This window comes from Lontra canadensis, unplaced genomic scaffold (genome assembly GCF_010015895.1).
Source record: "Lontra canadensis isolate GAN:19392208 unplaced genomic scaffold, GSC_riverotter_1.0 scaffold13, whole genome shotgun sequence".
NCBI classification, from domain to species: Eukaryota; Metazoa; Chordata; class Mammalia; order Carnivora; family Mustelidae; genus Lontra; species Lontra canadensis.
In genome coordinates, this window is record NW_022631007.1 from 25,445,233 (window position 1) to 25,472,828 (window position 27,596).

At 39.5% G+C, this 27,596-nt stretch overlaps 1 protein-coding gene across 3 annotated transcripts in view; it reads left to right on the forward strand.

Moving 5' to 3' along the window:
- GPD2 (glycerol-3-phosphate dehydrogenase 2) overlaps window positions 1–27,596 on the forward strand; it is a 143,100-nt gene that overhangs the window by 92,119 nt on the left and 23,385 nt on the right. For all 3 annotated transcript variants that reach the window (XM_032857847.1, XM_032857845.1, XM_032857846.1), the window contains exons 7-9: window positions 15,877–16,041; window positions 16,868–17,012; window positions 24,007–24,200. In XM_032857847.1, coding sequence (XP_032713738.1) covers window positions 15,877–16,041; window positions 16,868–17,012; window positions 24,007–24,200 — 504 coding nt within the window. The remainder of the gene's footprint in view (window positions 1–15,876; window positions 16,042–16,867; window positions 17,013–24,006; window positions 24,201–27,596) is intronic.

Here is a 27,596-nt window from a genome sequence, read left to right on the forward strand (position 1 = left end):
GTTGCAACCTGGTCCCGGTTTGGGTTTAGCTCTCTTCACTAATCCCGTATCAAAATGTTAGTGGTTTACTTATTTATTTCTAACATGAGTCGTAGTAAGATCTTATTTGACAAATCGCATTTTGATTTATAGTCTGTGCTTTTGGCATGTGCTGTAATGGCATTAGCCAACTCTAGACACATACTGAATTCATTATGTACCTTATGTATGTAAGTAGTAATACTTCCTTTTAATGAACATACGGTCACATCAAAGGCTGTGAGGTGCTTTTCCAAAAGCGTCTTTGTGTAGGGTTCTCAGAAGTTCGAGACGTGTGTTAAGGTGAAGAGTAATACGCTGTATTTCAAGTTATATTTTAATGGAGTAATATATTATAGTTTTGCCCTCTTCTTAAGGTGAATAGACTGATAGAGTCTTTGATTCTGAAGCTTCAGTTTTTAAATAGAATTCAACATTTTTGTTTTTTAAATTTTTGTGGAGAGATGAATTAGAAAACTGAATGAATGAATTAATCAAACTGACTTTGAATTTGCATCTTTAATGGGATATTGACAAAGGGTAGATGAGTGACTTTTTTCCCTATTATCTGCAGGTGGTAAGAAATTCACAGAATCTGCTTTTGTAGATAGCTGTGTATGTGGCGATGCGAAACCTTGGCTATGTCTGCTGAAATGTGTCCTGTCCTTACAATGTGGACAGCCTTCAATAGCTTTGAATGAAGGGCAGGGCTCTCCCAAGTCAGGTTGGTTAGCAGAAGTGAACCAGGAACAATCTGGCCTGCCTGTGAGCAGTCTTCCAAAGGGAGTGGCTGCTGTCTTAGCACTCCTCGTCTCAGTCCTTATCAGCATGCAGGAGGCTGACTGAGCAGTGAATGTTCTCAGTGAAGTGATGATCTATGGAGTCATCTTGAGGATTCTGTAGGAGAATTGGGCGTGCCTGTGTGTGCACGTGCACGTGGTCTATGAAGGACACTAGGCACCTCCTTGAAATAGAAAGATAGAGGCCAGGGCGCCTGGGTGGCTCAGTGGGTTGGGCCTCTGCCTTCGGCTCAGGTTATGATCTCAGCGTCCTGGGGTCGAGCCCTGCATCGGGCTCTCTGCTCAGTGGGGAGCCTGCTTCCCTCTCTCTCTGCCTGCCTCTCTGCCTGCTTGTGATCTCTCTGTCAAATAAATAAATAAAATCTTTAAAAAAAAAAAAAAAGAAAAGAAAAGAAAGATAGAGGCCAGTCCTTGAGGGAACAGATAGACAAAATGTCATAGCTCTGGGCAGGCGAGTTAAGATGAGAACAGAGTTCTAGTCTTAGTAGGAACCCAGGAGTGCAAACAAGATATTGGGTTTGGTGTATAAAGCAGGAGACACTGCAGCCTGGGAAACACCAGGGATTCCCTTGTCTAGAAGTTCTGCATAGGCAGATGAGTTTGTAGGCAGCTTCTAATTTTGGAGGGATGAGACTCCTTACATATTGCCAAGTATGATCGGCATTGACTCAGGATTGACTCAGGGACCACTTAATGCTGAGCCAGCGAGTTGAAGGCTGTCAGTAAGGAGAAGTGGGTGAGGATACCTTGACTGTCTCAGATAGAAACTAATTGGATCTTTCTTTGGTAATAACCACTCCCTAACATTTCCAGGAAGACTTTGAGAATTGCTGGGAATATGGGCAAGAAACCCAACTCACTGAAACATGGTATTTGACTCTTTATTTTTCATTATAAAACAAAAGTGGAAACATGAGTAATAGTCTTGATGTCCCAGCCTTATATTTAAAAGTTATAAGTAAAATTAATGAATATATTTTCAATTGGATGTGGCATTGTATATCTAAATTTATTATTACTATTTTATATATTATATGAAATCATTAGAAGTGTAGGAGTATAGTTAGTTTTTGTTGGTTGGTTTTACTGTTTTCCTATCATTTGAGTCTTGCTGCATGTTATCATTCTGTAACATTTCAGAGACAATGGGAGAATTTTTTTGACATTTATTGAGATCTTTTTTGGTGAAAGAACTGTTTTAATGGTACTTTAATTTTAACTTATGCAGTTTTTCTTTATCAGAAATGATTCTATAGCCTATTTATTGAATCATTTCATTTTTTCATTTTCTTACATATTTATTTAGTGCAGATTTTTAAAAAAAGACTTTATTTGTTTATTTGCCAGAGAGAGAGAGAGTGTATGCTTACAAGCTGGGGGAGTGGCAGGCAGAGGGAGAAGCAGAGTCTCCACTGAGTGAGGAACCTGATCTGGGACTCGATACCAGGACCCCAGGATCATGACTTGAGCTGAAGGCAGATGTTTAATGGACTGAGCCACCCCGGCATCCGTATTTAGTGCAGATTTGAATACAACTGTCTAGAATATTGGAAATGTCTTCTCAAGTACAGTGGGCATTGATTAGATCTATATTCATTTTTTTTTCCCTATCAAGAGGAAGTTCCGAACAACTTGGTATGGAAATGTTGACAGCACATGATAGGGTAAAGGCGACTTCACCTGAACCAAATTAACTATATATTTGTCATTGGGGGCCTCTGTCAGCATAATGGTGGTGATGGCAGCAAAATTAAACCAATTTCCCTCCCTCCCTTCCTTCTCTCCTTTCTTCCTCTTTCTATTTTAAAAATGTTAAAGAAACAAAAACAAAAAAACAAAACAACTTCCCAGCTTTATTGAGGTCTAAATCACAAAGTTGTAAGATACTTAAAGTATACGATGTGATGATTTGATATATGTATACATTGTGAAAGGATTCTTATTGAGTTACAAACTTTTAACTAATTATTATCAAAATGTGCAAACATATACAAAAGTAGAATAGGATTTTGAACCTGTTTATACTCTCTGCAGCTAGAACAACTGGCAGCTCATGGGTAATCTTACTAATCTAGTTCTTTCCTTTTCCCTTCTCTCTCATCCCACCACCACCCACCCGCCCCCCAGAGCAGAGGTCAAATCCCTACCTGCCTCTTATTTTATAGAGTGAGAATGATTTTTGCATTTTTCAATGGTCAGATTTTGTGGCATAAAATTATACAAAATTTAAATTTCAGTATCCATGCCCATTTTTTTAGGTATTGTCAATAGCAGAGTTGCGTGCATCGATAGGGATCATATGGCCTTTACAGAAAGAGTGCGCTATCCCCACACCCAGAACATTTTAACGGATATTTAACTTGTAAGGGCATGGGCATTCTTTATTTATTTATTTTTTTTGACAATATATAGCCATTCTTATAGCCAACCTAATTCAAGGTAATTTTCAATATCATCCCGGATATCCATGTTCAAATTTTATATGCGATGTAATTCGGCCTGCTAGAAATGGAAGTATCACTGAAGGATAGAGTCATGAAAGAAAGCTTTGGTATGTGGGTGTCAGGAAATGGATTTTTTTTTAAACCTAGAAATGTGCTTTTTCAAATGAGATAATGGAATGCTGTTATCTAAGTTATTTCTCTAGCCTTTTGAAAAGTGTGGATAGTCATACTGGGTCATTGACAACTTACAACTCAACCTACTTTCTTGAAGTAGAATATCTTTTTTCTTACTGTGGCTAGTTTGTTTTTCCTACTTTGTGTTTAACTTTCCAGAAGAACAAATCTGTTGGCTTTAAAAATATGGCTAGAGCATCTGGCATAGCACTTGATGTTTGTGTATGTGATATTGATGTAATTTCATTGATAACTGCATTGTGCATAAACTTGGTCTTTTTATCTGGGATCTACCAAGCATTCTAGTAGCTGTTAGGAGGTAGTTATGGGGCATTAAAGGAAGGGCCCTGTCAAGCTGGTTCTCACAGCCTTTACACCACAGTCTTCTATCTCAGCATGTGATTGTGGCTATAAATACGGTTCAGAGTATCTGTTTTTTTCATTCCTCTGAGGGTGGTCAGCCTCTGCTAAATTGGTGGTCACTAGCCAAACTCACAGACTCTCAAATTAGAAATGAATTATTTTAGTTTATTTTTAATGATTTATTTATTTACTGTAGAGAGAGAGAAAGAGAAAGAGAGACAGAGGGAGGAAAGTGGGGGGCGGGGAGGGACAGAGGAAGAGACTTTCAAGCAGACTCCCCACTGAGTGCAGAGCTGGATATGGGGCTTGACAGGACCCAGGAGATCATAGCCTGCGCTGAAACCAAGAGCCAGTCACCCAACTGACCGAGCCACCTAGGTGCCCCTAAGTTGATCATTTTAGACAACAGAAAGTTTAGCACCTTCCTCCATGCCAAGTACCATTGTGCTTGCTGGAGATAAATCGGTAGTGGTGAAAGTTGGGATGGAAGAACTAAGTCCCTGCACTTCATTCACTGATTCTGATGAGAAACCAAACATCCCCATACATCAGATGAGTCATGATTGCTGTTGAAGAGGAAAAAAAAAAAAAACAGTAAGGCAAACTTATTTGAATATCCAAACTAAGATAGGAAATTTGCTTAGTAAATACAGAAATTAAGTAGAAAGGATTGAATATGAGTCTTACTGTCATTTGAAATAATATCTGTGAAAGATATATATTGTCAAATGAGTCTGAAAGTTTTGTCTGTATAAGTAAAAAGAGTTAGATTCTTGCTTATTTTCCTTTTTAAAGTTTCAAGCTCCTAATAAAGTTTCTCAATAAACATTGAATCTGATATTCTGATAACTGAGGAATGTTTATAATTTGGATAACAAATAAATGATTATCTATCTCAAACAAAAGGGAAGGGAAGGGAAATTTAGTGGAAAGAAATGTTCAATGACAGTACTAGCTTCATTCTTAAAAGGCTTCCCAGTTTGCACACGCTTCCACTTGGGGTTAATCGGAACATTGCAATTGCTCTAGAAGATCAGCACAGAAGCTGGTGTTAACTCTATTTTGTAGATGAAGAAACAGACTCTGATGGGCAAAGGGACATGCCCAGAATCAAATCAGTCCTGAGCACGTAGGTCCTGAACTCAGGTGTCCTGAGTCTCCCACCACTCTCCCTGGGCACCTAGAATTAGCCTGCTTTTCAAGTGAATGTGATAGTCCGCATTCTTTTCAGACAATCAGGACATCCGGCTCTGGTCAGAGTGATTTGATAACAATTTGATAAGGTGTGGAATCTTCCCATGATTAGAGAGAGAAATCTGATAAGATACAGGACTCAACCATGCAACTGATAAAGGTTCTCAAAAGGCTGCTTCCAGTTAGAATCCCCCTCTGGTCTTTAGCACACGGTTCCCTGTATTTATTATGTAGCTCATACTCGGAATCGCCCCTGGGGCAGGTTGAGCCATTCCAGCGGGTTTGTAAAAAGTTGTGTGCATGAACTCACACACAAATGAGGAGAGGGCCATAGAAAGGGGGTGCCATGTAAAGGAAAGGATTCTCTTTTCCAGTCCTTTTATGAGAGGTGGTTCCCTTTCCCACTGAAGGGCTTCTTTGCCTTTGTTTCAGCATTTGAGTCTCAAGTTTTCCATTGGTCTGCTTGAAATTTTATGATCACTGTGTATAAAATTGGTAGCACTGGCAGGAACTTGAGAGACCACAAAGCTCCACTCTGTGGTTCCAGCGATGAGGAAACTGAGGCAGGAGTCAGGACTGGCCCAGAATTTTTAGGTGCAGGCGACAGATAAATAAATCTGGCCGAGTTAAGTTGAAAAGAACTTTTTGAGAGGGTATGGAGCAGCAGGCAGAAATGCTGGGAAGTTGAAGACATAGCTTGGAAAATAAAGGACCCAAAATGATTTGCGGCAACCAAAGCCACAGGGGACGTGACTGACATGTGTGCCTGCTCAGGTTTTTGACAACTTTAATGCTGATTACTGCCTGTCACCTCTTGCTCTACTGGCCCTAGAAAGAGGTGCTGTTGCTGCTGTTTGCCTCCACCTTCAGACTGGATTCCCCACGTCCCATTCTCAGGGTCACTAGCTCTAGGTTTGAGTCTGCTGTGGAGAGTCTCTGATTATAGAGCCGGGTCGGAGGCTTGTGTCCCACCTTCTTTCTCACCTGTGGGAGGCGTAGCCTTAGCCCCTCTGAGAGATTTATAAGGGGCAGGGGTGGGAGGGAAGGGGGCTTTGATGCTGGGAAGTAAAACCAAACAATACCCAGACAATTATCTATTATAGAAACCCACCCAGTTAGTGGCTATTTGAGGAATTAGAACTTGGTTCTTTTGACATTTCCCAGTTTTATAGCAAGCATTGATCTCCTTCTTAAAAACTGACAGAAAGTCCCTATTTTAAGAGAAAATGAAGTTGTCTGGATTAAGATTTGATGATTCTGCTATTTTGAAGTTGTTTTTTATTCTGTCAACGCCTTTTTCCTCTGGACTGGAAACCGTTTTCCTGTCTTTCTATCCTTTGTGATATCCGGAAGAGAATACTTGTTCATCCATGGTGAAAAGTGGAGAGAGAAAATGAGAAAAGAGCCAACAGTATTCACAAAGTGCAGAGATTAGAGCTCAGCGGTCACATAATTTCAGGAAAAGTTTGCCACACGGATGAGCAGTGAACCATTTAAAACTCAAAAATAAACAGAGCTTCTTTGTTTTTATTTTTTTAAGTATTTAAGGCAGTAACCATATATTTCAGTTAAGGTGTAAAGCAGTCTTGACTTTCCAGTAATTTTTTTTTTTTTTTATCTTTTAATAATAACAGTTGAGGGGCACCTGGGTGGCTCAGTGGGTTAAGCCTCTGCCTTCGGCTCAGGTCACGATCTCAGGGTCCTGGAATCGACCCCTGCATCAGGCTCTCTGCTTGGCAGGGAGCCTGCTCCCACCCACCCATCCCCCGCCTCTCTGCCTACTTGTGATCTCTGTCTGTCAAATAAATAAATAAAATCTTTTAAAAAATAATAATAACAGTTGATATTAATTGAGAACTATTATGTTGTAACATACGCTAGTTCTCTTACTTATTGCTCATGTTAACCGCCTGTCTACCCCAATATCATTCCCTTGTGTAGAGGAGTGAATAGAACCTTAGCTGAAGTGACTAGCATGAGGTTTCCCCATTGGTCAGGAATGACCTAGAAGGCAAGTCCACATTTCTAAGAGAGAAGCCTTGCAAATCTTCCTATAACCTAGGAGACAAAAGATGTGTCTGGAGCGCTATGCTTGGTGATACCATAGGAAAACTGCAGAGGAAAGAAGAGAGGAAATGTGGTAAGAGTTGGAGACTTTTTGAAACTTGGTGACTTTTCCAAGTTAGACAGTAGATCTGCTCTTATAATTCAGAATCCTGGGGCAGCTGGACCAATGCATTTCCATTTCTGTTCCCCATAGTGATACGGAGCTCAAGGCCTGGCATGCGTTAGGTGTTTAAAAATATTGGTAAAAGAAGTAAATCTCAAGCCCCCCAGGACGGTTGTCTTGGCTTAAAACTAGTCTTGGCTTAAAACTTGGTTTACGACCACGGACTAGTAAATGAAGGCCCCACCCTCAATGCTGGCTCTTCTAAGACAGCTGACCATGACTTCAGTGCATTTCAGAAACAACCAGAGGGGGTGCCTGTGTGGCTCAGGGGTTTGAGGCCTCTGCCTTCAGCTCAGGTCATGATCCCGGGGTCCTGGGATTGAGCCCCGAGTCGGGCTCTCTGCTCGGCGGGAAGCCTGCTTCCCCCTCTCTCTCTGCCTGCCTCTCTGCCTACCTGTGATCTCTCTCTCTCTGTCAAATAAATAAATAAAATCTTAAAAAAAAAAAAAAAAAGAAAACAAGCAGAGAAGGTTATCTATGGCTTTAGGCCACATACTGTATGGTCTACGAAGGATTCTCTCTAGTGTGTCTTGCTGACCGACTTTACAGCTTCATTTCAACTAATTTTTGTCTCATTACTCTTTTCTCTTTTTCTCCCTTCAAAATACAAAAACCTATTTGGGGCCTGTGCTAGTGGGAGAATGAATTGCCTTGGGGAGGGGTCTTCATCGTGCAGTGATGGGTAGAGCATTTTTGCACAGGTGTAACTGATGAATGCCCAGAGCCTCCTGTTTATGGTTGAAATAGGGCTTTATTTTTGTTCAACTCGAGCTAGATTCCTAAGTATCTGAAAAGCGGAAAACTTACTCTTCATTAGATTCATTTAAAAGTTTTTTCAAGAAAGGAAAGTCCTGAGGGTATAGAAACTTTCTGTACTTAAATATGTCATGTTAAGGTGCCTCACAATGTTTCGTTTACAGCGGGCCAAAGACCACAGATCCACACTGATTGCTAATTATTCAGATTGTAAATAGCTCGTTCAAGAACTTAGGGTGAGACAAAAGAAACAGGAAGGAACAAAAGGCCCACGATAATGAAAAGGATAATGTGAAGAGAAAGGCTGGGTAGAATTATGATGCAGGTCACATCCTGTGCCTGTATTTAATTGTACCTTTGTATTTAATAATAAAAATGATTACATGCTCTGTGCTAACAGGTGTCCCTTCCTGAGAACGGTAGTATGGATAAGTGACAGCAAATTATTCCAATTCATAAACTTCGAATATGATGCTTTTCTTTTGAGTTTCTCTAGTCTATACTAGAAGACATTTTCTGCAAAAATATGCATCAAACCAAGAAGAGTTTTAAACTTAATTCCTGATAAGTATGTATAAAACATAGGTGGATAAAGTACAAATGAAAAAAAGTTACTTTACAGGCCCTATTTAATGAAATGGGGCTGTGCTAATGCCATGTCACATTTCTGGTAGTTTATGCTTCATATAAGCTTTGGATATAATTGCAAATTAGCAGTGATTAAACTTTATAGTTGGTGGTCTTGCTGTTAGGGCTAATTGCCTTCTATGTGTTTTCTCTACTTCTTGCTAATCTGGGCTGCCTTTCCTAACTGCCCTGTCTACAATATAACCCCTGCCCAAGGGATTTGCTCTCCCTGGCCCCGATTTTTCCCTCTATTGCCATCATTGCAATTTCTAATTGTCTTATTAGTTGATTTTAGTTGTTTTTATCTGTCTTACCATTAGAGTGTGGCTCCATAGAACAAAGACTAGGGTAATCCTGTTCTTCCTATTCAGTGGAGCCCTAGGCCCACCATCATGCCTGGTTCCCAATGTGTACTCAGAATTTGTTAAAAGGATCTGCCACCTGCTGTCTTAATCGTACGTCAGACCCTCGCTTGCTTTTTTAACATAATCACTAGCCTTCTCCTTTTCCTTGGTTTTTCACCAAAGATTGTGTGATAGAAGACAGCCCGTTCCCATTGTGTGCTGGGTAGCTAGGTAGAGAGTCAAAGTTCCTTGGTTCCGTGGAGACCGCAGCTACAGGGAGGGTAGAGTTGAGTGGTTGGCATCTGGTCCTAGACTCTCTTAGCCTTGAGCCCATTTCCCTCATTTGAGCAGTCTTTAACCTGAGATTATGTTCTATATCATACTCATTTATTCACTCAACAAATTTTTGAATATCTACCAGGTAGCAGGTGCTATGGGTAGGTACTCGGAAAGCGAAATTGAGTAAGATGCACTCTGTTCTTTTAGGAACATATTATTAGAATCAAGGTTTCCTAGACCTGGAATGACGTCTATTTAGGCATCTGTTGTAAACCTAGTTTCTAGCACAGTTTCTGACATGTTAAAAGCATTTAGTACATATTCGCTTGATAAATGCATTAGTATTGAATGCAGGTATTCAGAAAATAGTTTGTGGTGTAATAAGTATGTTTGCAGTGTCATGGACATACAGAGGGGGGAAGGCTGTTGTTGTGTCTGAGAGGTATCAGGGAAGGTTTCATGAAGGAAAGATGAAAAGTTGAGTAGTCTACCAGACAGGATAGGATGTCTCATGGAGTAGAGACACCATGAGGCAAAAGTCAGAGGTATGAAGAACAGAGTTTTATGTGAAGATGGCACTATGGTCAGCCTGGAGATTAAGGGTCAGTGTGAGGAGGTTATGGGCATCCAGACTGTCAGAATCACCAATGTCCTTATTCAGGTATCCTATGCTCTAAATAGCTCTGTGCACAGACTAATCATCTCACCATCATTTATTTTATACCATTTCTCTAGGAAATTGAAATGTGTTCTAAATCATCATCTTAGAAGGCAGTCTTGAAGATAGAACCTATTTTTAAGTAAGGACTAACTTTATTAGAAAGTTGGGAACACTGCCTGTGTAATTTATCTATTGCCAAAATTCCACATAACAACCAACCATAAAACCCAAGGAACATAAAAATAATTAGGCTTCATTGCTCATGCGTTGGAGTGGTCATCTAGGAGGTTCTCGATATCTTGTCTGGGGTTAATGCTGGGATTCTTCTGGTTTCCCCTGAGCTTGCACTCATGTTTGGAGGTGTTGACTGTCAGCTGATGCAGAATGGCCGTGGCTGGGATGAGTAGGGCAACTGGCCACACGCCTTTCATCGGCTTCTGGGAACCAGCGGGCTAACCTGGGTATGTCCTTTTCATGGCCTTGGCAGAGCATCCTTTTTAAAATCACACGACTGATATTCCATTGGCCAAAACACTTTCATGTGGCTGAGTCAAGAGTCAGAGTGGGAGAGGACACTCAAGATTGATGGCAAACAGCCTGGTAACAGGGAGGTGTGAAGAACTGGGACACCTTTGGCTGTCTCCTGGATATAACCACAAAAGCCAATCAAATCAAGATTTTGCTATAATTCTAGAACTAATGGAAGACTGTGATTTCCGATTTTGTTTTTATGATTTATTTTATAAAGCACCTGTCTTTTGGTTTTTGTTAATGCCCATTTTCTTTTCAGACATGCTTGGCCAAAGTGAGGGAAACCAGAAATGAGGAATACGTTGAAATGAGATCTTGAAAGGGATAGATAGCTATTGAGGAGTAGCCATCACATGCATTGTAGGATTTCACAGATGCCACCTAGCTCTTCTCCTTGCACAGGACACTGAAGCCAGGGGCGTACCCCAACCCGTGTGACCCAGGCCTGCCAAGACCAGAGCCATTCTCCACAGTATCTGGTAAGGTACATCTTTCCTGAGTCTCCCTGATCTCTGCCACTCCCCACACAAATCATCACTTTTCTAAATAATTTACTTTTGGAAATTGCACTATTGTCACAATTTACTGTGAAAAGTATATTTTCATTTTGAGTCTTTGTTTTCAACTTTATTCATCATATGAACTTAAAACAGGTTTTGTAAAACCCTTACACACACAAACACACACACACACCCCTTTTGTACTCTGCTTCTACTTGCACTCTTGCCATCAGAGAGGGAAATTTTAAGTATAATGATTATATTAAATCAGCTCGAGTTTAGTAGGTTAGCCTTTGAATTATCTTTGCTAGACTGCTAAGGAGAAGCTGCCCAAGAGGTCATTGTGACACTGTCAGTCTGAGACAATGAAGCCTGCCCTGTGGATTTTGCTGGAATGGGATTAGAGCTTTAAGGAAGTGTTCTTCCTTTGAAGCATCCTTCCCCCCACCCCACCCCACCCTACCTCAGCAGGAGTCCTGTGATTCCAAGAGACCCAGGCCAGGCAGTTTTTATTGATGCTGAGTTATGGGCAAGTGTTGTTTTAATTAAGAATGATTTTTTTTTTTTTAATCTGTAGTCTTTCTATACAGATTCCTGGGTCCATAGTTATGTCTGTGCCCTGTAAATGGCCATTTTAAAAGTACCCCTATGAAAAGAAGACTGTAGGTAGAATTTAAAAGCATTGTATGATTTTAGCTCTGAAGGACCAGGAAAATGCCAGGGAATATGTCATCGAGGGTTTTTTCATATTTACTCGTTCTTCACATCCTTTCCACATTCAGGGATTCTCTCTCCCTTTTTCAGCGGTTTTGCCTGTTAACTTAGTTTGCCAAACTTTGAAACCCTCTGAGGAGAGCAATACTGCTATGTCTCCAAAATATTTACATTTGAGGCCGATCTTTTAAATGGTGACATTCTGAAATATTTTTTTGCCTAGTAAGTATCTCTCACTATCCTAGACGCAGGGCCCATTGAGAATTAAGACGAAATCCTTCTCCGCCAGCACTGACCTTCATTCTTTTGGGTAGGTTGACTTAATATTGTGCTTTTCTAAACAAGGGAAAACAGTTATAGTTCCACCTCTCATGTGCTTCCTCTCGTATGAGTTATAAGTTCAATATGTGCACATATGTGAGATTTCAAGTGCAAAAGGAGAATAGAGTAGGAAACAGATTTTCACAGTCCCCGTCTGGGTCGTTGTGTAAGTGCCAATGTAAAGCTATGCTATTCACTGATCAGTGACTAGTATCATGTTGCCTGGCTCTCAGGAAACGGATTGGAAAATCCAAACTTAATAAGCAGATCAATTGGGTGGGTGGGGGGTGGTGAGTTGAAATTATTGTATCACATTCCAATGACATGCAGTGTTGTCAAAAACTTCTTTTCTCCAGACGTAAAATTACAGGAGGCATATAGATAACTTACAAAATGTCAGTAAAGGGGGTTGGAGGGGAATTTAGTTAAGAATAGTGAAAATTTACCATTTCTCCTGGGAAGCATACACTGAGAGCATCTGGGTGTCTCAGGGTAAAGGGTGAATTTAAATTGGATAGGGGAGGATGTCTATCATGAATCCAAGGAGGTAAATGAATTAAGCTGAATGTCTGCAAGGAAGGCGACTTTTGGGGTGGAGGTGTGAGCTCCTGGGCCCAGAGGAAAGTCAGAATGCTTACTCCTCAATTTTTAAGAACTTACCATAGCTGTGTCTGCACCCCCCCCCCCCTGCAGAGAAAGGGGAAATAGGATGAGTCTTGAGGGAATCATTCATAACCATTTCTCCCCTGTCCCACTTGATTCAGCTTAAATATGAGGGTTAGTTTGGGTTTACGTTCAGATTTTCCACCTTTCTGAGGTTTCCTGCTTCCCTCAAATTTCTTGCCACCAACTTGCAGAAATGTCTTTAACGTGAGACAAAACATTTCATAGTTAGAGGTAAGACTGTAAAAATTTATGAATTTATATAAAATTGATATAAATCTCCAAGTCTGTAAATCTGAGACTACAAGTACCTCTGTTTATTTCATTCACTGAATGGAATTCGGCTAAACTTAACACGTACTCGATACCTGCCTGTGTCTGGTATTAACAAGGAAAAACCAAAACAAAAGCTGAGCGAGAAGGACTTCCTGACTTCGCATGACTGGGATGAGGAGGTGGGAAATGGTATGGCAATGGTACTGGGCATTCAGAGTGAGTTCAGAGACTGGTGTGTTCCCTGTATTTGTCTCAGTGCTTTAGTCATCATCAAGACTTCTTATTTTTTTAAGTTGATGGATACGTGGGTAAATATAATATCATAAAGCCTGTTTAAAAAAAAAAGGTAGATACAAGATATAATACTGGCTCTGGAGAAGGGAGGAAAACTTTGCCTTGGAGGGACTCAGGGAAGGCAGGAGTTCGAGGGGAGTTATTTGAACCAGATCGTGAGGGATGAATAGGCGTTGTCTCAGCTTCTAGAATAGTATTGCAGCCAGAGAAGTATTAGTGGGGACAAAGGCAAGAAGGTGTGAAATGGCAGGAATGTTGAGCGAGTTGCAAAAATTTGATAAGCCTAGAGAGTGAGAGTAATGGCAGTGGGAGAATTGGGACAGGTGAGGATCGTAGCGTGAAGACATTTGTTCATTAAGTAAGTGACACGTCAGGACTGCCAGGAAGCAGGGCAGGCATGGAAAATGAATGGAAAATAAGGACCAAAGAAACTTCTTTCCTTCTCACGCTTTTAACTGAGGTCGCTCTTGTTTACCTTAAAAAGTATCGGGATTTGGAGCTAATGGAGGGGGGTATTTCTTAGTATAGAAGCAACAGAGCTTGATACAGTATAGCAGTGCTGTTCCATTGAGATTTTATATTTTGAAAAGGTTATAAACGAGAGATTTTGGATTTTCAAAGATTCGAGTTTAATTACTAGATAACTGTGTACTAGATATACTACTTTACAAAATAATCTGTCAGTTAACAAATGGGATTTCTGGGGCGCCTGGGTGGCTCAGTGGGTTAAGCCTCTGCCTTCAGCTCTGGTCATGATCTCAGGGTCCTGGGATCAAGCCGGGCATCGGGCTCTCTGTTCTGCAGGGAGCCTGCTTCCTCCTCTCTCTCTCTCTGCCTGCCTCTCTGCCCACTTGTGATCTCTGTCTGTCAAATAAATAAATAAAATCTTTTAAAAAGAAAAAATCAACAAATGGGATTTCTGCCTGGTTCCTCTGAACAGTGACTTCATATAGGATTTCAAATAGTTAACTTACACGTGGAGACTTGTCCTGTATATAAATCAAGGCCACCTGGTGGAGTGTGTATTTTCCTCCATAACAACGTGACTTGGATTTCTTGTGCCACCCATAGGGCGTTTCATCGTTATGTACATAAATCTAGTAGAAGGATTGGACAGGATGGCTACTCTCTTTGGTTTAGATGCGTAATCTCCGTAGTTTAGAGAGAAGATCTATAATGGAATTCTTATTTAGTTTCTTTGGTTTGTTTGCTTGCCTCTAACTTGATAGTACAACTTCCAATTTTAAATGAGCCCTCCATTAATAGGATTTGGTTTCTTAGACTTAACTTTAAATATATCTGCTGACTATTTTAATGGCAACTCGAGGGTCATGCTGAGTTGAAATTGATCCAAATGCTGCCCGTCTTTTCTTCCCGCTTACCCTTCAGCTACGCCTGCTCTTGTTCCTTTCTCCTCCTACTTCCATCCTATTAATTTCTGGATAAAATAACCCCTTATTCTGCATTCGAAGTTCGATGTATGTTCTCCACTGCTAGAGGACTTAAAGTAGAGGGAAAGATTCTTGGCTGATCATATTAGTTCAACAGTTTGGGAATAAGACGTTTGTGGGGAGAGGTAGCAGACTCTTGGGTCATTGATTCTCTCTTTATAACTTTGCCCTTTTAGCTGGAGCAGATTACCTATGTAGGGCTTCTGGCCCTGCACAGACTGAATCACAAGGAAGAAACTTTACATAAACCATTTATACTAAATGTTTGGTATGCTGGCAACATAAATCAACAACAATATCCATTACAAATTCATCCCTTTATCAGTATTATCTTGATAGAACTGATCCCACTGTGTGGGAATTTGAACCCTGATTCAATACATCTAGCCCTGGGTAATTAATTATTCAGGGCACAGAGAACCTGGCCCCTGCAATGTAGAGTAATTCTTCCTGGTCAGCGTGAACTCCACTGGCAACAATAAATAGAAAACGTCTCTCGTGATGCCAGTATTTTAAAGTGATTAATCATCTTCCCTCCCTCCCCTCCCCCTTAGTTTTCTTTAACTGGGATTTTTCAGCAATAAATCTTTAACAATACAGGTAGGAATTGTTCTGTAATTAAATTTTTGCCCTGCTTAATTTCTTACCTTTTATGTGTGATTAAAAAAAAAATGTTACATTTTCAGGACCTCTGATCAAAGTCAAACCAAGAAAAATCCTTTTGTAGAATACTGAGAGACTGTCTATGGAAGATTAAGCTCTTGATTTTGAATATTAGATAGAGCACATACTCCTAGAGATTGTTAATCAACACCAGTTGGGGTGTCAGATAGTCTGAGGGTTTGAATTGCTTCACTTGCGTGCATACGGTTGTCTGTATTGGGAAAAGTCTGACATATACATATGTTCCCAAACTGTGAGAATAATTACTTATTTCTTCATTTTCAGATAACCGATATGAGCTCTTGGAGGAAAGGGATATATCTATATCTATATATCTATATATTATTTTGCCCTTTTTGCGGGACACAAAGTGCACTTGGTGACGGGGCGGGTAAATGCCGGACCGAGAATGGCCACTAGTTTGAAACCATGCCCCACAGAGCCAACCAGCCATCACATATATTCCGGGTGACAGGGACCGACGTGACATATCTGTTGTGACACACTTCTGTACCACCAGTCTGTGGCTCGAGGTGACTCCTGTCCCTCCTCTGATGCTTTCCCCTGCTGCAGGACAACACAACGACGCTCGGATGAACCTTGCCATTGCCCTCACTGCTGCCAGGTATGGGGCTGCCACAGCCAATTACATGGAGGTTGTGAGCTTGCTCAAGAAGACAGACCCCCACACGGGGAAGGAGCGAGTGAGCGGCGCACGGTGCAAGGACGTGCTCACAGGTATGCCGAGGCTGGAGCAGGGTGGGATTTCTGAGCGTCTTGCCTTGCCAGTGTAAGGACTGAATTATAATTTTTCTGTCACTTCTCTTTTATTTAAGCCACATTTCAGAGTCCTATTAATTATATTCCTTATTGTCAACAATGACTGGTTTAACGTGAAAATTTTCCCTTGTGGTACTTGGCAATTTTTCCCCTTTGTGTTAAATAATAATAATGATAATGATAATAATAAAGGCCCACAAAATTCCCACAGCTATGAATGCATTCCATTTGCTTTACAAAAACATGTTATTAATAAAATTAAATAAATGTGCCAAGTTTCAAAGTAAGTGACACAGGAGGTGCATTTCTACATCGTTAGAGTCAATCACTTTCACTTTGGTTAGATTTTCATCCTTGTCCTGATTCTAGGGCCATGGAGTCAGGGTTTCAAAATTACCTCGTACCCTTGAACAGAAGAACCAGCACTGAGATATATGTCAGCTCATGTTAACGCTGTTTCCACATTTGAGTTTTAAGGAGAAAGCCACTTAATCACTTATCCCACTTTCTTCATGTTTGGCCCACAGATGCTGGGCACTTTGCAAACTAGACAGGACTGAGGTGAAAAGGTGGTGTGCTCTTTCTTCAGCTTGGTCTTGTTTGGGTAAATTTCCTCGGATGCAAGGCTTTGTGTGGCTTTTCAGTAACTCCTCTGCTAGTGTCACTTAGTGTGGTATACAATATACTTCGCCATAGGTCAAGTTTATAGGTGAATTAATAACCCAAAGCATCAGTGAGCAGAGAAACAAATGGGGCATGTGATCGATGCTGCTTTCTTTCACAGGGCAGGAATTTGATGTGAGAGCCAAATGTGTTATCAATGCTACGGGACCTTTCACAGACTCCGTGCGCAAAATGGATGATAAGAACGCCACGGCGATCTGCCAGCCGAGCGCGGGTGTCCACATCGTGATGCCTGGTTATTACAGGTAGCTGGATGCCCTGGGCGCCTGTGGCCAGAGTGGGGACTGCGGGAAATCGTCCACATTTAGTCTCCCAGCACACTTCTCTTAATAGGAGATGGTCTAGCTTGCTGTTCCAAATGAGGAGAAATAAGCGAAGGAACTCTCCCAAAGCACAAAATACAATCCAGACACGGGAATTTCTTAGCTCTTGCACTAAGACCCATTTCTTGGGGTTAATGATTTGGTACCTGTTTTTGTACTTCCTTCGCTGTACTCACCTTTAGAGGTCGAGCGTTAGTATTTTTGAATTTTAAAGTATTAAAAGTGACTTTGGTAAAAAATATCCATGAAGGGCATATTTTAATTAAAATATCAACAAATTAGTTTCGGAAAATGCTCAGATTTGCTTATGAAGAATCTGAAAATGAGAACTGCACATATATGTGTATGTTTATCACTTTTAAAATGTATTTCAAAAAATATTACAGCAAGTAAAAATTGGATATAATTCCTAATCTGCATATTAACAGAGATAATTGCCAGTGGAGAAATGGGTAAGGATAGAGATGGGACAAAAATAGCTATTAATTGAAAATCACTTAAGTTGAGTGATGGGCACATTAAACTATTCTGTGTTTACATATTTTAGAAAAATTTAACAAATTAAAAAAAACATTTAGGCGATTTTAGTTAAGAAATTAATAATGATTAGATCTAATGTACCTGTCAAGACTTCTGTGGAAAAAATTCATGTGACCATGCCAAGAGTATGGAACATGTGTGCTACTTTTATCTCCGTATGTAGTCAGTCTAGTAGGCAAACTAGCAATTTTGTATGGAGAAATAATCTATGCTCCAGCTATCTATTATGATACTCTTTGCTGTTGAGAAATGTTAGAAACTGCTTCCATTCCTAACCTTAATAGAATGGATAAGTAAATTATGTCATAGCTGCACAAAGGAATGCTATACAGCAATTAAAATGATAAGTAACTTTAATGTTTCAGGAAAACGCTAATGATGTTAGAAAACACTAAGAATGTTAAAGTGAAGGATACAAGGTTATATGTGTAGTACGATCTACACTGTCCTGGTATATAGGAATACTAAAGGGTATTCTCTTTAGGTGATATGGTTATGGGTAACAGTTAAAGGTGCTAATTTCTAGGTAATGTGGTTAGGATGAGAGTTATCTCTTCCATATTTTTGTAGCTTTCCATAAAGGTTATATAAATCCTTTAATATTTGATAAACTGGATATACAGAATCTATATTTTGTTTAACATCCATGTTCTCCTGGAATGCCATCCTGCTACGTTCTGTGACACTGCTGCTTCATTATCGGTTTTATTATTTATTTATTATTATAATATTATATATATATTACTATATATAATATATATTATTATATAAATTATTATATATAATATTATTATTATTTATTATTAGTAACTAAATTTTCCTGAGGAGAGATACACCTAATTTGTACACTTCTCCCTAGAAAAATATTATACTTCTATCCAAAAAAATATGGAACTCTATTTCTTATCCACCAACTTCCAAGATTTCTTTCTAGTTTTCTAAATGTCTATGTGTAATAAGTAGATCATTAATAGTATTTTCACTTAGGACTGAAGAAAGCAAGGTATTTTCAGGCTCAATACTAAAAATGTGTGCTGCAGTACTTTAAATAGAGTTTTAAAAACTGCTAGCCAGAGTTTAATTAAATGAGAAGGAGAGAAGTAAATATATGGAAATATGCAAATGTTTCTTGTATATAGGAAATTTTCAACTATAGTTCCATTCATAATTATATGCATTTATTTTCTATTGGATTAAAATATGCAAGGACAGCTCGTTTGTAAATTTTTTTGGAGGGGTTTGTTTCTTTAAAATATCTTTTAGACTATAGATATAATACCTGAACTATGGACACACACATTATCATATTTGTTTGGGTCTTAGTAGATTCAATATAATCTCTTGAGTACTACGTTTCATGTTTTCTTCACTATTGCCCCATGATATCAGAGGACTTATTATCCCCCATGTTAATTCTGCCACTTAATAATGACATCAGTTGGAACGGGCCAATTTATTCTGTAAACCTTAGTTTACCCATCATTAAAATGGGGAGACAGAGGGTAAATTAAGGTGATACCTTGGTCCAGAAGTATAGAATTTACTGTTCATCACTTTACCTCTTGCTGACTGCGTGACCTTGGCAAGTTACTTCTTTCAGCTTCTGGCTATTTATCTCATGATAGTACCTAAATTGTATACAGTTTGACAGTGATCCTTCAATTATTTTTTTAATTAACATATAATGTATTATTTGTTTTAGGGGTATAGGTCTGTGAATCATCAGTCTTACACAATTCACAGCACTCACCATAGCACACACCCTCCCCAGGGTCCATCACCCAGCCTCCCCACCCCCTGCCCCCCTGTTCCAGCAACCCTCAGTTTGTTTCCTGAGATTAAGAGTCTCTTATGGTTTGTTTCCCTCTCTGGTTTCGTCTTGTTTCATTTTCAGTTCCTTCCCCTACCGTCCCCTGTCTTGTTTCTTTAACTCCTCATATCAGAGAGATCATATGATAATTGTCTTTCTCTGATTGATTATTTTGTATCCATTTTATTGACTACTCTTCATGACGTGTCTGGCACGTATAGTGACCAGTGAGTATTTTTAACTTGCCCAAATTGAGATTGTTGCTTTTTTTAAAGTCAAAATTCAGTGTAACACCTATAAGGTATATTTTTAATATAGAGAAGTTAAAATATGAAAACAAAATATGATTCTTCATTTTAGTGCTCAGATAGCCCATGCGTACAAAAGGGAATAAGTAAAAGTAATCACTGTGGAAAAATAGAAAGATACAAAATGAAGAGTGAGAGTTTCTCTTCTTCCTCATGTTCCCTACCTTTTCCCTCACTTCAGTTCTTCTCTGGTAATCCATAACATTTCCTGATGATTCCTTCTGTAAAATTGTGTGTTTATACTTGCACAACTGTCTGTCCTTTTAAAAATTTTACGTGAAAGAGGTCACACTACATGTATAGTTCTGCACTATACTTCATAACATGCTAATAACAGAGGAGGTTGGTGTTTTCAAAGAAATATAAATATGTATCACCTGGATGTAGTATTTTCAAAATGGAGTGCCTTTCATAATCCCCCCCAAATTTGTCATTAGCTTCAGGGCGCCTCTCCATGAATCATGAAAGTGTTAGTGACAGTTGGGCCTGCTTCAGATGCAGTAAGGGATCTCATGCTACTTTGGAAGAAATGAATGTCCCCACTTTTAGCTCTTTGAACTCTAACCACTATACATCCTGTCGGAAACCTTAGAGGAGTGGTTTGCAGCCTACTTCCCATTCGAGGTCTGTTGCCCCTCCATTTGGGATTATGGCCTGGATTAAGGGTTTATTCCCCCTTTAGCACTGACCTTAAGGCATCCCAGAGGGATGGTTTTGCTTTCAGTATCAACTCATTCTCTTGGGTGGGGTCAGACTGAAATGCCTCTCTGGGCTCATCGATTAATCACACTCAATTATAGCTCAAGGGTTTGACTAGGTCTTCAGGGTGGGGAGGGGGTGAGTCAGGCCTCCTAGGGCAGCCTTATAAACTGACTGGTGGGACCTAAGGCCTAACATTTCCACTAACACCTGATCAGTTTAGAAATGCAGTGAGTTCAGTAGCCACTGATTCGTTGGGGGTAGGCTGGTAAAATATAGAGCAAGGACCATGTGTATGCTCTGTTGGGCTGTTTTGGGAGTATCATCATGTCATTTATTAAGCTTGTTATGACCCTAATGTACACGTGCACAGTAGCAACTTTCTTGTTTGGATTATTTTAATTTCAGGAAACCTAGCCAACAGAAATCATTTATTTTTAAAGGTACTCTTTAGCTGACACTAAGAACAAATCTGTAATTTTCATCAGAGTTGTGGCTAGATGCTCTTTCAAAAGCAGCAACAACGCAACAAATGACTAACATACATGAAAATAATAATCTCCTCCTTCTACCTATGGATGCCTTTTACCTCTATCAAGAGGCCAATTTTTTTTTTTTATATATTGCTGTGTGCATACTGATAGCTCTAACACTGATTGCTAAGTAGTTAACAATAAATTGATTTCAGTTTAAATAAGGGTACTTCAGGAAGGCAGTGGTCTGCATGAGAAAAATGTTCATTATGTTTAATCCTAGACACACACATAAATTAGCAACAAGCTTTGCCTCCTGATGTCAAGTGAATCATACATATTGAAAAAAGACCTGTCTCCCTGGGCTGTACATACTTTCACTGTCGTTGATAGCTGCTTTCCAACTTCAGCGTGACCTTGCAGAATTAATCCTTCATAAGAAAACAAACTTTTTCCCAAAGGGAGAGTATGAATTAGGTAATTTAGAACTGATGAAAGGTATTTCCAAGTGGATTCTTAAAATTTTATACCATTCATTAGGCGCTTTGTCTTCCCTCTGTGCCTGTTAATTTTATGTTTGACACATATGTCTTTGTTTAAGCAGTTGATTCTCTACAGGTTCCAGTTACGTGTGTGTTGGTAACCATCACCTTCACCCTTTAAACTGCTTTTACTGCACTGAAAGGTTTTCGAGGATTCAGTAGTTGTGCTTTTCTAATAGCATTTCATGTCTAGGCGGATGACTATTACAATTTTATGTTAGTTTATCAGGTTTATTGGTTATTTAAGCACCTTGTATGATATCTGGTCCATAAAATGATCATACATAAAATATACCAACATAGGGGCGCCTGGGTGGCTCAGTGGGTTAAAGCCTCTGCCTTCGGCTCAGGTCAAGATCCCAGAGTCCTGGGATCGAGCCCGCATCGGGCTCTCTGCTCCTTGGGGAGCCTGCTTCCTCCTCTCTCTCTGCCTGCGTCTCTGCCTATTTGTGATCTCTGTCAAGTAAATAAATTAAAAAAAATATATATATATATATATACCAACATATAGTGGACTCCTTAAACATTAGGATATGGAATTTCTCCTTTTCTTTCAACGTGGTACTGTTGATGACATGGAAAACTTGTGCTCTGAATGAGTTAATTCCCAGTCCCAAAGTGACTGATTTAATGTAAGGGTATATTAACCCAGGATCAAATCAGTTGCTTACAAAATACATAATTAACTAGTTTCTTTTAAGATTTTTAAGGGAGACTTAGGACAAACACAAAGCAAAAAAAAACATATAAAATATTATCTACTTGTAGCTTTCAACATATAAAAATGAAAGTAAATTATTTTCTTTAAGTAAGACTGAGTGAAGATGAGATCTTAGCTGAAAGCTTAAATGATTGACAAGCTTCTGTGGTGCTTTCTGTATCTGCTAAATAGAACTGTGGCCCACTCTCTTGGTGTCTCTCAAGTGTGCTGTAGACAGTGTTTCTTTATACAAAGGATGTGTGGAAATGGCAGCATTTCATGGAACTGATGGGTCTTTGCAAAGAAAGACTCCTACTCCTTGTGGTTTACATAAAGAAGGTGCATTAGCTAAGCTGATTATACATTTCCTTTTTTTAAAACAAGTTATTTTGTAGATCTTTTTTTTTTATTTTTTATACTTTTTTAAAGTAAGCTGTATGCCCAACGTGAGGTTTAAGTCATGACCCCAACATCAAGAATCGTGTGTTCTACCAACTGGGCTGGCCAGGGCTCCTAGACTTCTTTTTCATGAAATAATTATTTTGGTTTGTTTTTAAACAGTTGTTCGTCTCTCATCCTTACACAAGTGAATCAATAGGAGTTTTTTTTTTTTTTTAATTTTTTTTCAAGGGAATAATAAACATAAAAAGTTGACTGTTTGCCCTTCAATATTTGTGGGTAAGGGAGGGACTTGTTGAAACTTACTTAAACCAAATGGAATTATGTTTTTTATTTAAGAAATTTCATTAATGGAAGCTGAAGATACTGTTAACATCGGCTTGCTATGAGAATTCAGTAACTAAGGCTTTGCAGGGACTCTGTAAGCATGAGACGTCAAGATTCCTCCCACCCTTTATCAACTTCTCCAAATTTCTTTGAATGGTTAATGAATACATTAAAATAATAGTTTCTACTGATCTACTGACACAATTGAACAGGGTTTGTTAATATGTATTTATAGTTGCCTGTTGTTTCAAGTATGTTTTATGCTTTGGTTTGAGAATATTAAGTATACATTTAGTGAAAATTACTGACTAATATTTTGGAAGATTTTATGTAATCTGTCCGAAGAGGCATCCTTGAACCTTGATTTAATAGCGTAATACCTTAGGCTCTTTCTTCTGCTTAAAGACTGTCATTGCTAATATATCCCTTTCCTTTTTGACCTTGTCCTGATACATTCTTATTTAGGTAGTAGGATAAGATGAGCCCTTTTCTCATTGATGTACTTCTTGAGGTTTCTGTAGAATTGAAATAAAGTGAGAAATCTCATATTTGGTGAAGTGGTATAAGTCCATCTAGGTTACAAAGGAGTAAAGAACTTTCTGATTACATTTTAGTTTCTAGAAACTTAGACCCCTGGCTTTTCTCATGTACTTCTGAGACCTTATGCTGAAAGATGTGCCAAATGTCAAATGTCCCAGGAAAATACTTTTCATAGACTTGAAAAAAGGTTGAAGAGCTCTCCTTAATTGACCATCATAAAAGGAGTTAGAGACATTTATCCCACTGACAGTATCTGATGTGAATGGTCCAAGGAATATAAAAAAACCAAACAATTGGAAGGTGAAGTCCGCTTTCTTAATTAACCTTGCGTTGTTGAAATGGGGAGGGCTGGTTCTGCTGTGAATTTTATTATCACACTTGCTCCATTCTTTTTTGTTACCAAAGCTATTTTTTTCCTTTAGGAATTTCTACAGTAGAGCATTGGCAGTAAAAGTAATAGTTCAAGTGTTTCTTGTTTGCTTATATGACAATTAGTGAATAAAGTAGTTTTTACAATGCAGATATAGGACTAAACTTCTACTAATTTCAGAAATGTATAACCCTTCTTTTTATATCAGCCCCGAGAGCATGGGACTTCTTGATCCAGCAACCAGTGATGGGCGAGTTATCTTCTTCTTACCCTGGCAAAAGATGACTATAGCTGGCACTACTGACACGCCAACTGATGTCACACACCATCCCATTCCTTCGGAAGAAGATATCAATTTCATTTTGAATGAGGTGCGGAACTACCTGAGTTGTGATGTTGAAGGTAACTGATGCATTCCTCTGAGTTGGTTTTCCTTCTTTTATACCTCCCAGCTGGGCCCAGCTCTCACTGGTAACTGCTGCATCCGCAGTCTGACTCCTCTTTACACCAGGCCGGCTCTAATTCTTTTGTACTGACCACTTCCGGGAAGATTTGGGGCCCGAATTATAGCACAATGGGAAGAAGTTGCCTTTGATCCTCTGTACTCTCTGCCTTCACATGAAGAGAATCGTACAGTCCCTTCTTGATAGTTTCTAAGGGCTGTACATGAACCAACGTGAACTCCAACGCTCGTGCTCTCTGAGGAGAGAATGAAATGTTTGCATCATGATTTAATTTCTAGAGTTTAGGAAGATCCGATTCACAGATACAGGATATCCATAGGAAATAATTAACCAAAGAAATGAGAGGATGGACATCTACAACCGAAGAAGCTTAGTGAGCTTTACCATATGAAAAGTGGAGTGTTGGCAGTGGATTTAGCTAAGTAGGATAAGTATGCTTTTTTTAAATGGAAAAAGCCAAACTTGGTGTCTTTTCCCTGCTCACCTAGGCGTACTGTACTTTTAGTTTGGATGTTATAGTATTTTCTCCACTGTGCATATATAACGAATAGTTTTTGCCTGACTAGTTCCAGAAGTTTTCCAGCATTATCCTGTATTTCCTTCCTTGGTTCATAGCCTCACCACCTAGTCACTCAACCTAGAAATGGTATGCCCGTCTATGGTGATCCTTCTCCCTCCACATCCCATCCAGTTCCTACCCATGCTCCCTCTGAAGTATCACAGAAATCCCCTCTCGTTTCATTTTCCTGGTCACACCAGCGTCAACTTCTCACTCAAACAGTTACATGGGCCCTCTAACAGGCTTCCAGAGGTCAGGCCCCGGTGCCCCTGCAGGCTGACCCTGCCACCAGGACCCTCCTAAAATTCTCATCCTCACCTCCTTGCTCAAGAATATCCCTGGGATGTCTCCTCCGTTGACTTTGGGAGAAGTTCTAAACTATCTCGCATGCGCCCTAAGGCCCATCACAACTGGTCTTTGCAGCTTTATACTCCGCCAACCCACCTTTATGCATTTTATAGTCTTGTTCTTTCCAAATCAGTTCATGCGTTTTAAACCTCACGCTTTGCTTAGGAGGAAGCTTCGCTTTGGGATGCCCGTTCTCCCAACTTCTCATCTTGCCAAAGTACTGTTTCTACTTCAGAAACCATCTATTCTTATCCTTTGTACTTCCATAGAACGTTGGTCAAGTGTATCACAACGTTGTATTATAGGGAAGAGTCTAAGATACACTCTTACTCGGAGCTCCTGGACGGTAAGGGTTCTTTATTCAGCTTCCAAGCTTGTTGACTGTCTGGGATGCTACTCATCATTGTTTTGAGGGAAAATGAATTAGTAATAGGAGCTTTCAGGTTTTTCGATGTGGATAGCGAAAATCTTTCTATATTAAGATAGAAATTTTAAGATTTTTGAAAAATAGTTTTCATCTATCTATATCAGGAATCTTCTGTAATGTTGGCTTCTGTGGAGGACATGCAGAGACACAATTTTCTTCTTGATGTGACTCACTAAAATCTATGAATCTTTTTCCCTAAAAGATTTTTTTTGTCATCTTGTGATCACACATTTGCAAACAAACAAAACAAACTGCTTTAAAAAAATGGTCCCGGGGACTCTTCTAGTTTAATTGAACGATCCATATTGTATAGTTTTAGTTTCTTCTGATTTCAAGTAACGGATGTCATTTCATTTTGAGCAAAGTCTTTTTGGGTACCTGTATTCATGGCACAAATATATTAACCAAATGTAACTGAGATCTACGGGGCTAACGTTTATATGCTCACACGCACACACCCTCACAGAGACTTATTTGGGAAATGGTCATGCCTTGTTTAATGTCCGCTGAAATTTCAGTACTCAAAATGCAATGAAATTTTAGGTGGATACTTTTTTTTTCCCCTTTTGAAATCTAAGAGCAGTTTCATCTGGATATGATTGTATTTTAATGGATTGACTATTGTTAACGAACCCTGCTTCATTTCACATTTGCCTGAGTATGATATTTGTTAAAAGTGCGTTTATATTGGGCCCTAAGAGCAAGCAGGAAGTTTAGATTGTTGGAGCAAGAAGTAAAATTAATTCAAGAGCAGAGAGCTCTATGTTGACAGTTTCCAAATTCTTAAAGTTCAAATGCAGTAAGATGAGAAATCTAACTGCTTATATGTGCTGAGAGGCTGCATGTGCTGGAAGCAGGTGTAGGTTCCAAGAGCCGCTGTGCCCATGTCGTAGGTGGGGACTTCCACCAGTGAAATGAACCTTGGGCTGTAGCAGAGACGGAAGCCTGCACCCCTTCCTCACTTTTATTCTGCCTGTGAATACAGAGGGCACTGAGCAATGCCTGCTGGGACTGGGGTGGTCTGGGAAAGTGTTGTCAATTCACATGCCTTTTGGTAGTCAGGTGAATTGGTAAAACTGGCAAAAAGGTTTTTTGTTTTGGTTTGGTTTGGTTTGTTTTTGTTTTTGCCAATTTTGATTTTTGGTAAAAGTGGCCAAAATTCGTATCTAAACACTATAAATCAGGCCTATCTCCTAACAGCCTGGGGACTCTTGGGCTTAAGAATTCCCTGGGGAATGGGGCGCTTGGGTGGCTCATCGGGTTAAAGCCTCTTTCTTAGGCTTGTGTCATGATCTCAGGGTCCTGGGATCGAGCTCCACATCGGGCTCTCTGCTCAGCGGGGAGTCTGCTTCCCCCCCCCACCCCGCCTCCCTCTCTGCCTACTTGTGATCTCTCTCTCTGTCAAATAAATTAATAAAATCTTAAAAAAAAAAAAAAGAATTCCCTGGGGAGTAAATATCTGGGGTAAAAGCAGAGGTGACAGCTCTTCCATATACTTCACTTATTTCCCTGTGCCCACCGTCTGTCACACCTGTGCCACTTATCAACTTGTTCTTTTTAAAAACTAGTAATTAATTAATAATCCCTTATAGTTTGGTGGGTTTTTTTTTTTCCATTTGTATTTCTAGTTGATCAAAGACCTAATATTTAAGGAGTTTCCCTCAGTCCTGGAAGAATGCAGTTTGCTACTGTGTGCTTTTATCTTAAGTAGAGATGTATAAATATGTATTTTTTCAAGGAATTTTGAAGTAACTCAATTTCTCTTCCATCATGATGAAGGGTAGAGAAGAAGTCAGCTTCAGACGCTACTCAGTTCTTTGACGGTAGCCTGGTGCCGCCCATCTTTTAGCCGTTCCATTTGTCAATAATGGCTAATACATGCTTTATTTTTTCAAACTCTGCAATTGCCGAACATGTTTTAGGCTAGACACTCTACAGAGCATATTGCCCATACCATCTGGTTCCTCATGACAACCTTACCCGGTATATTTTGCTGTTCC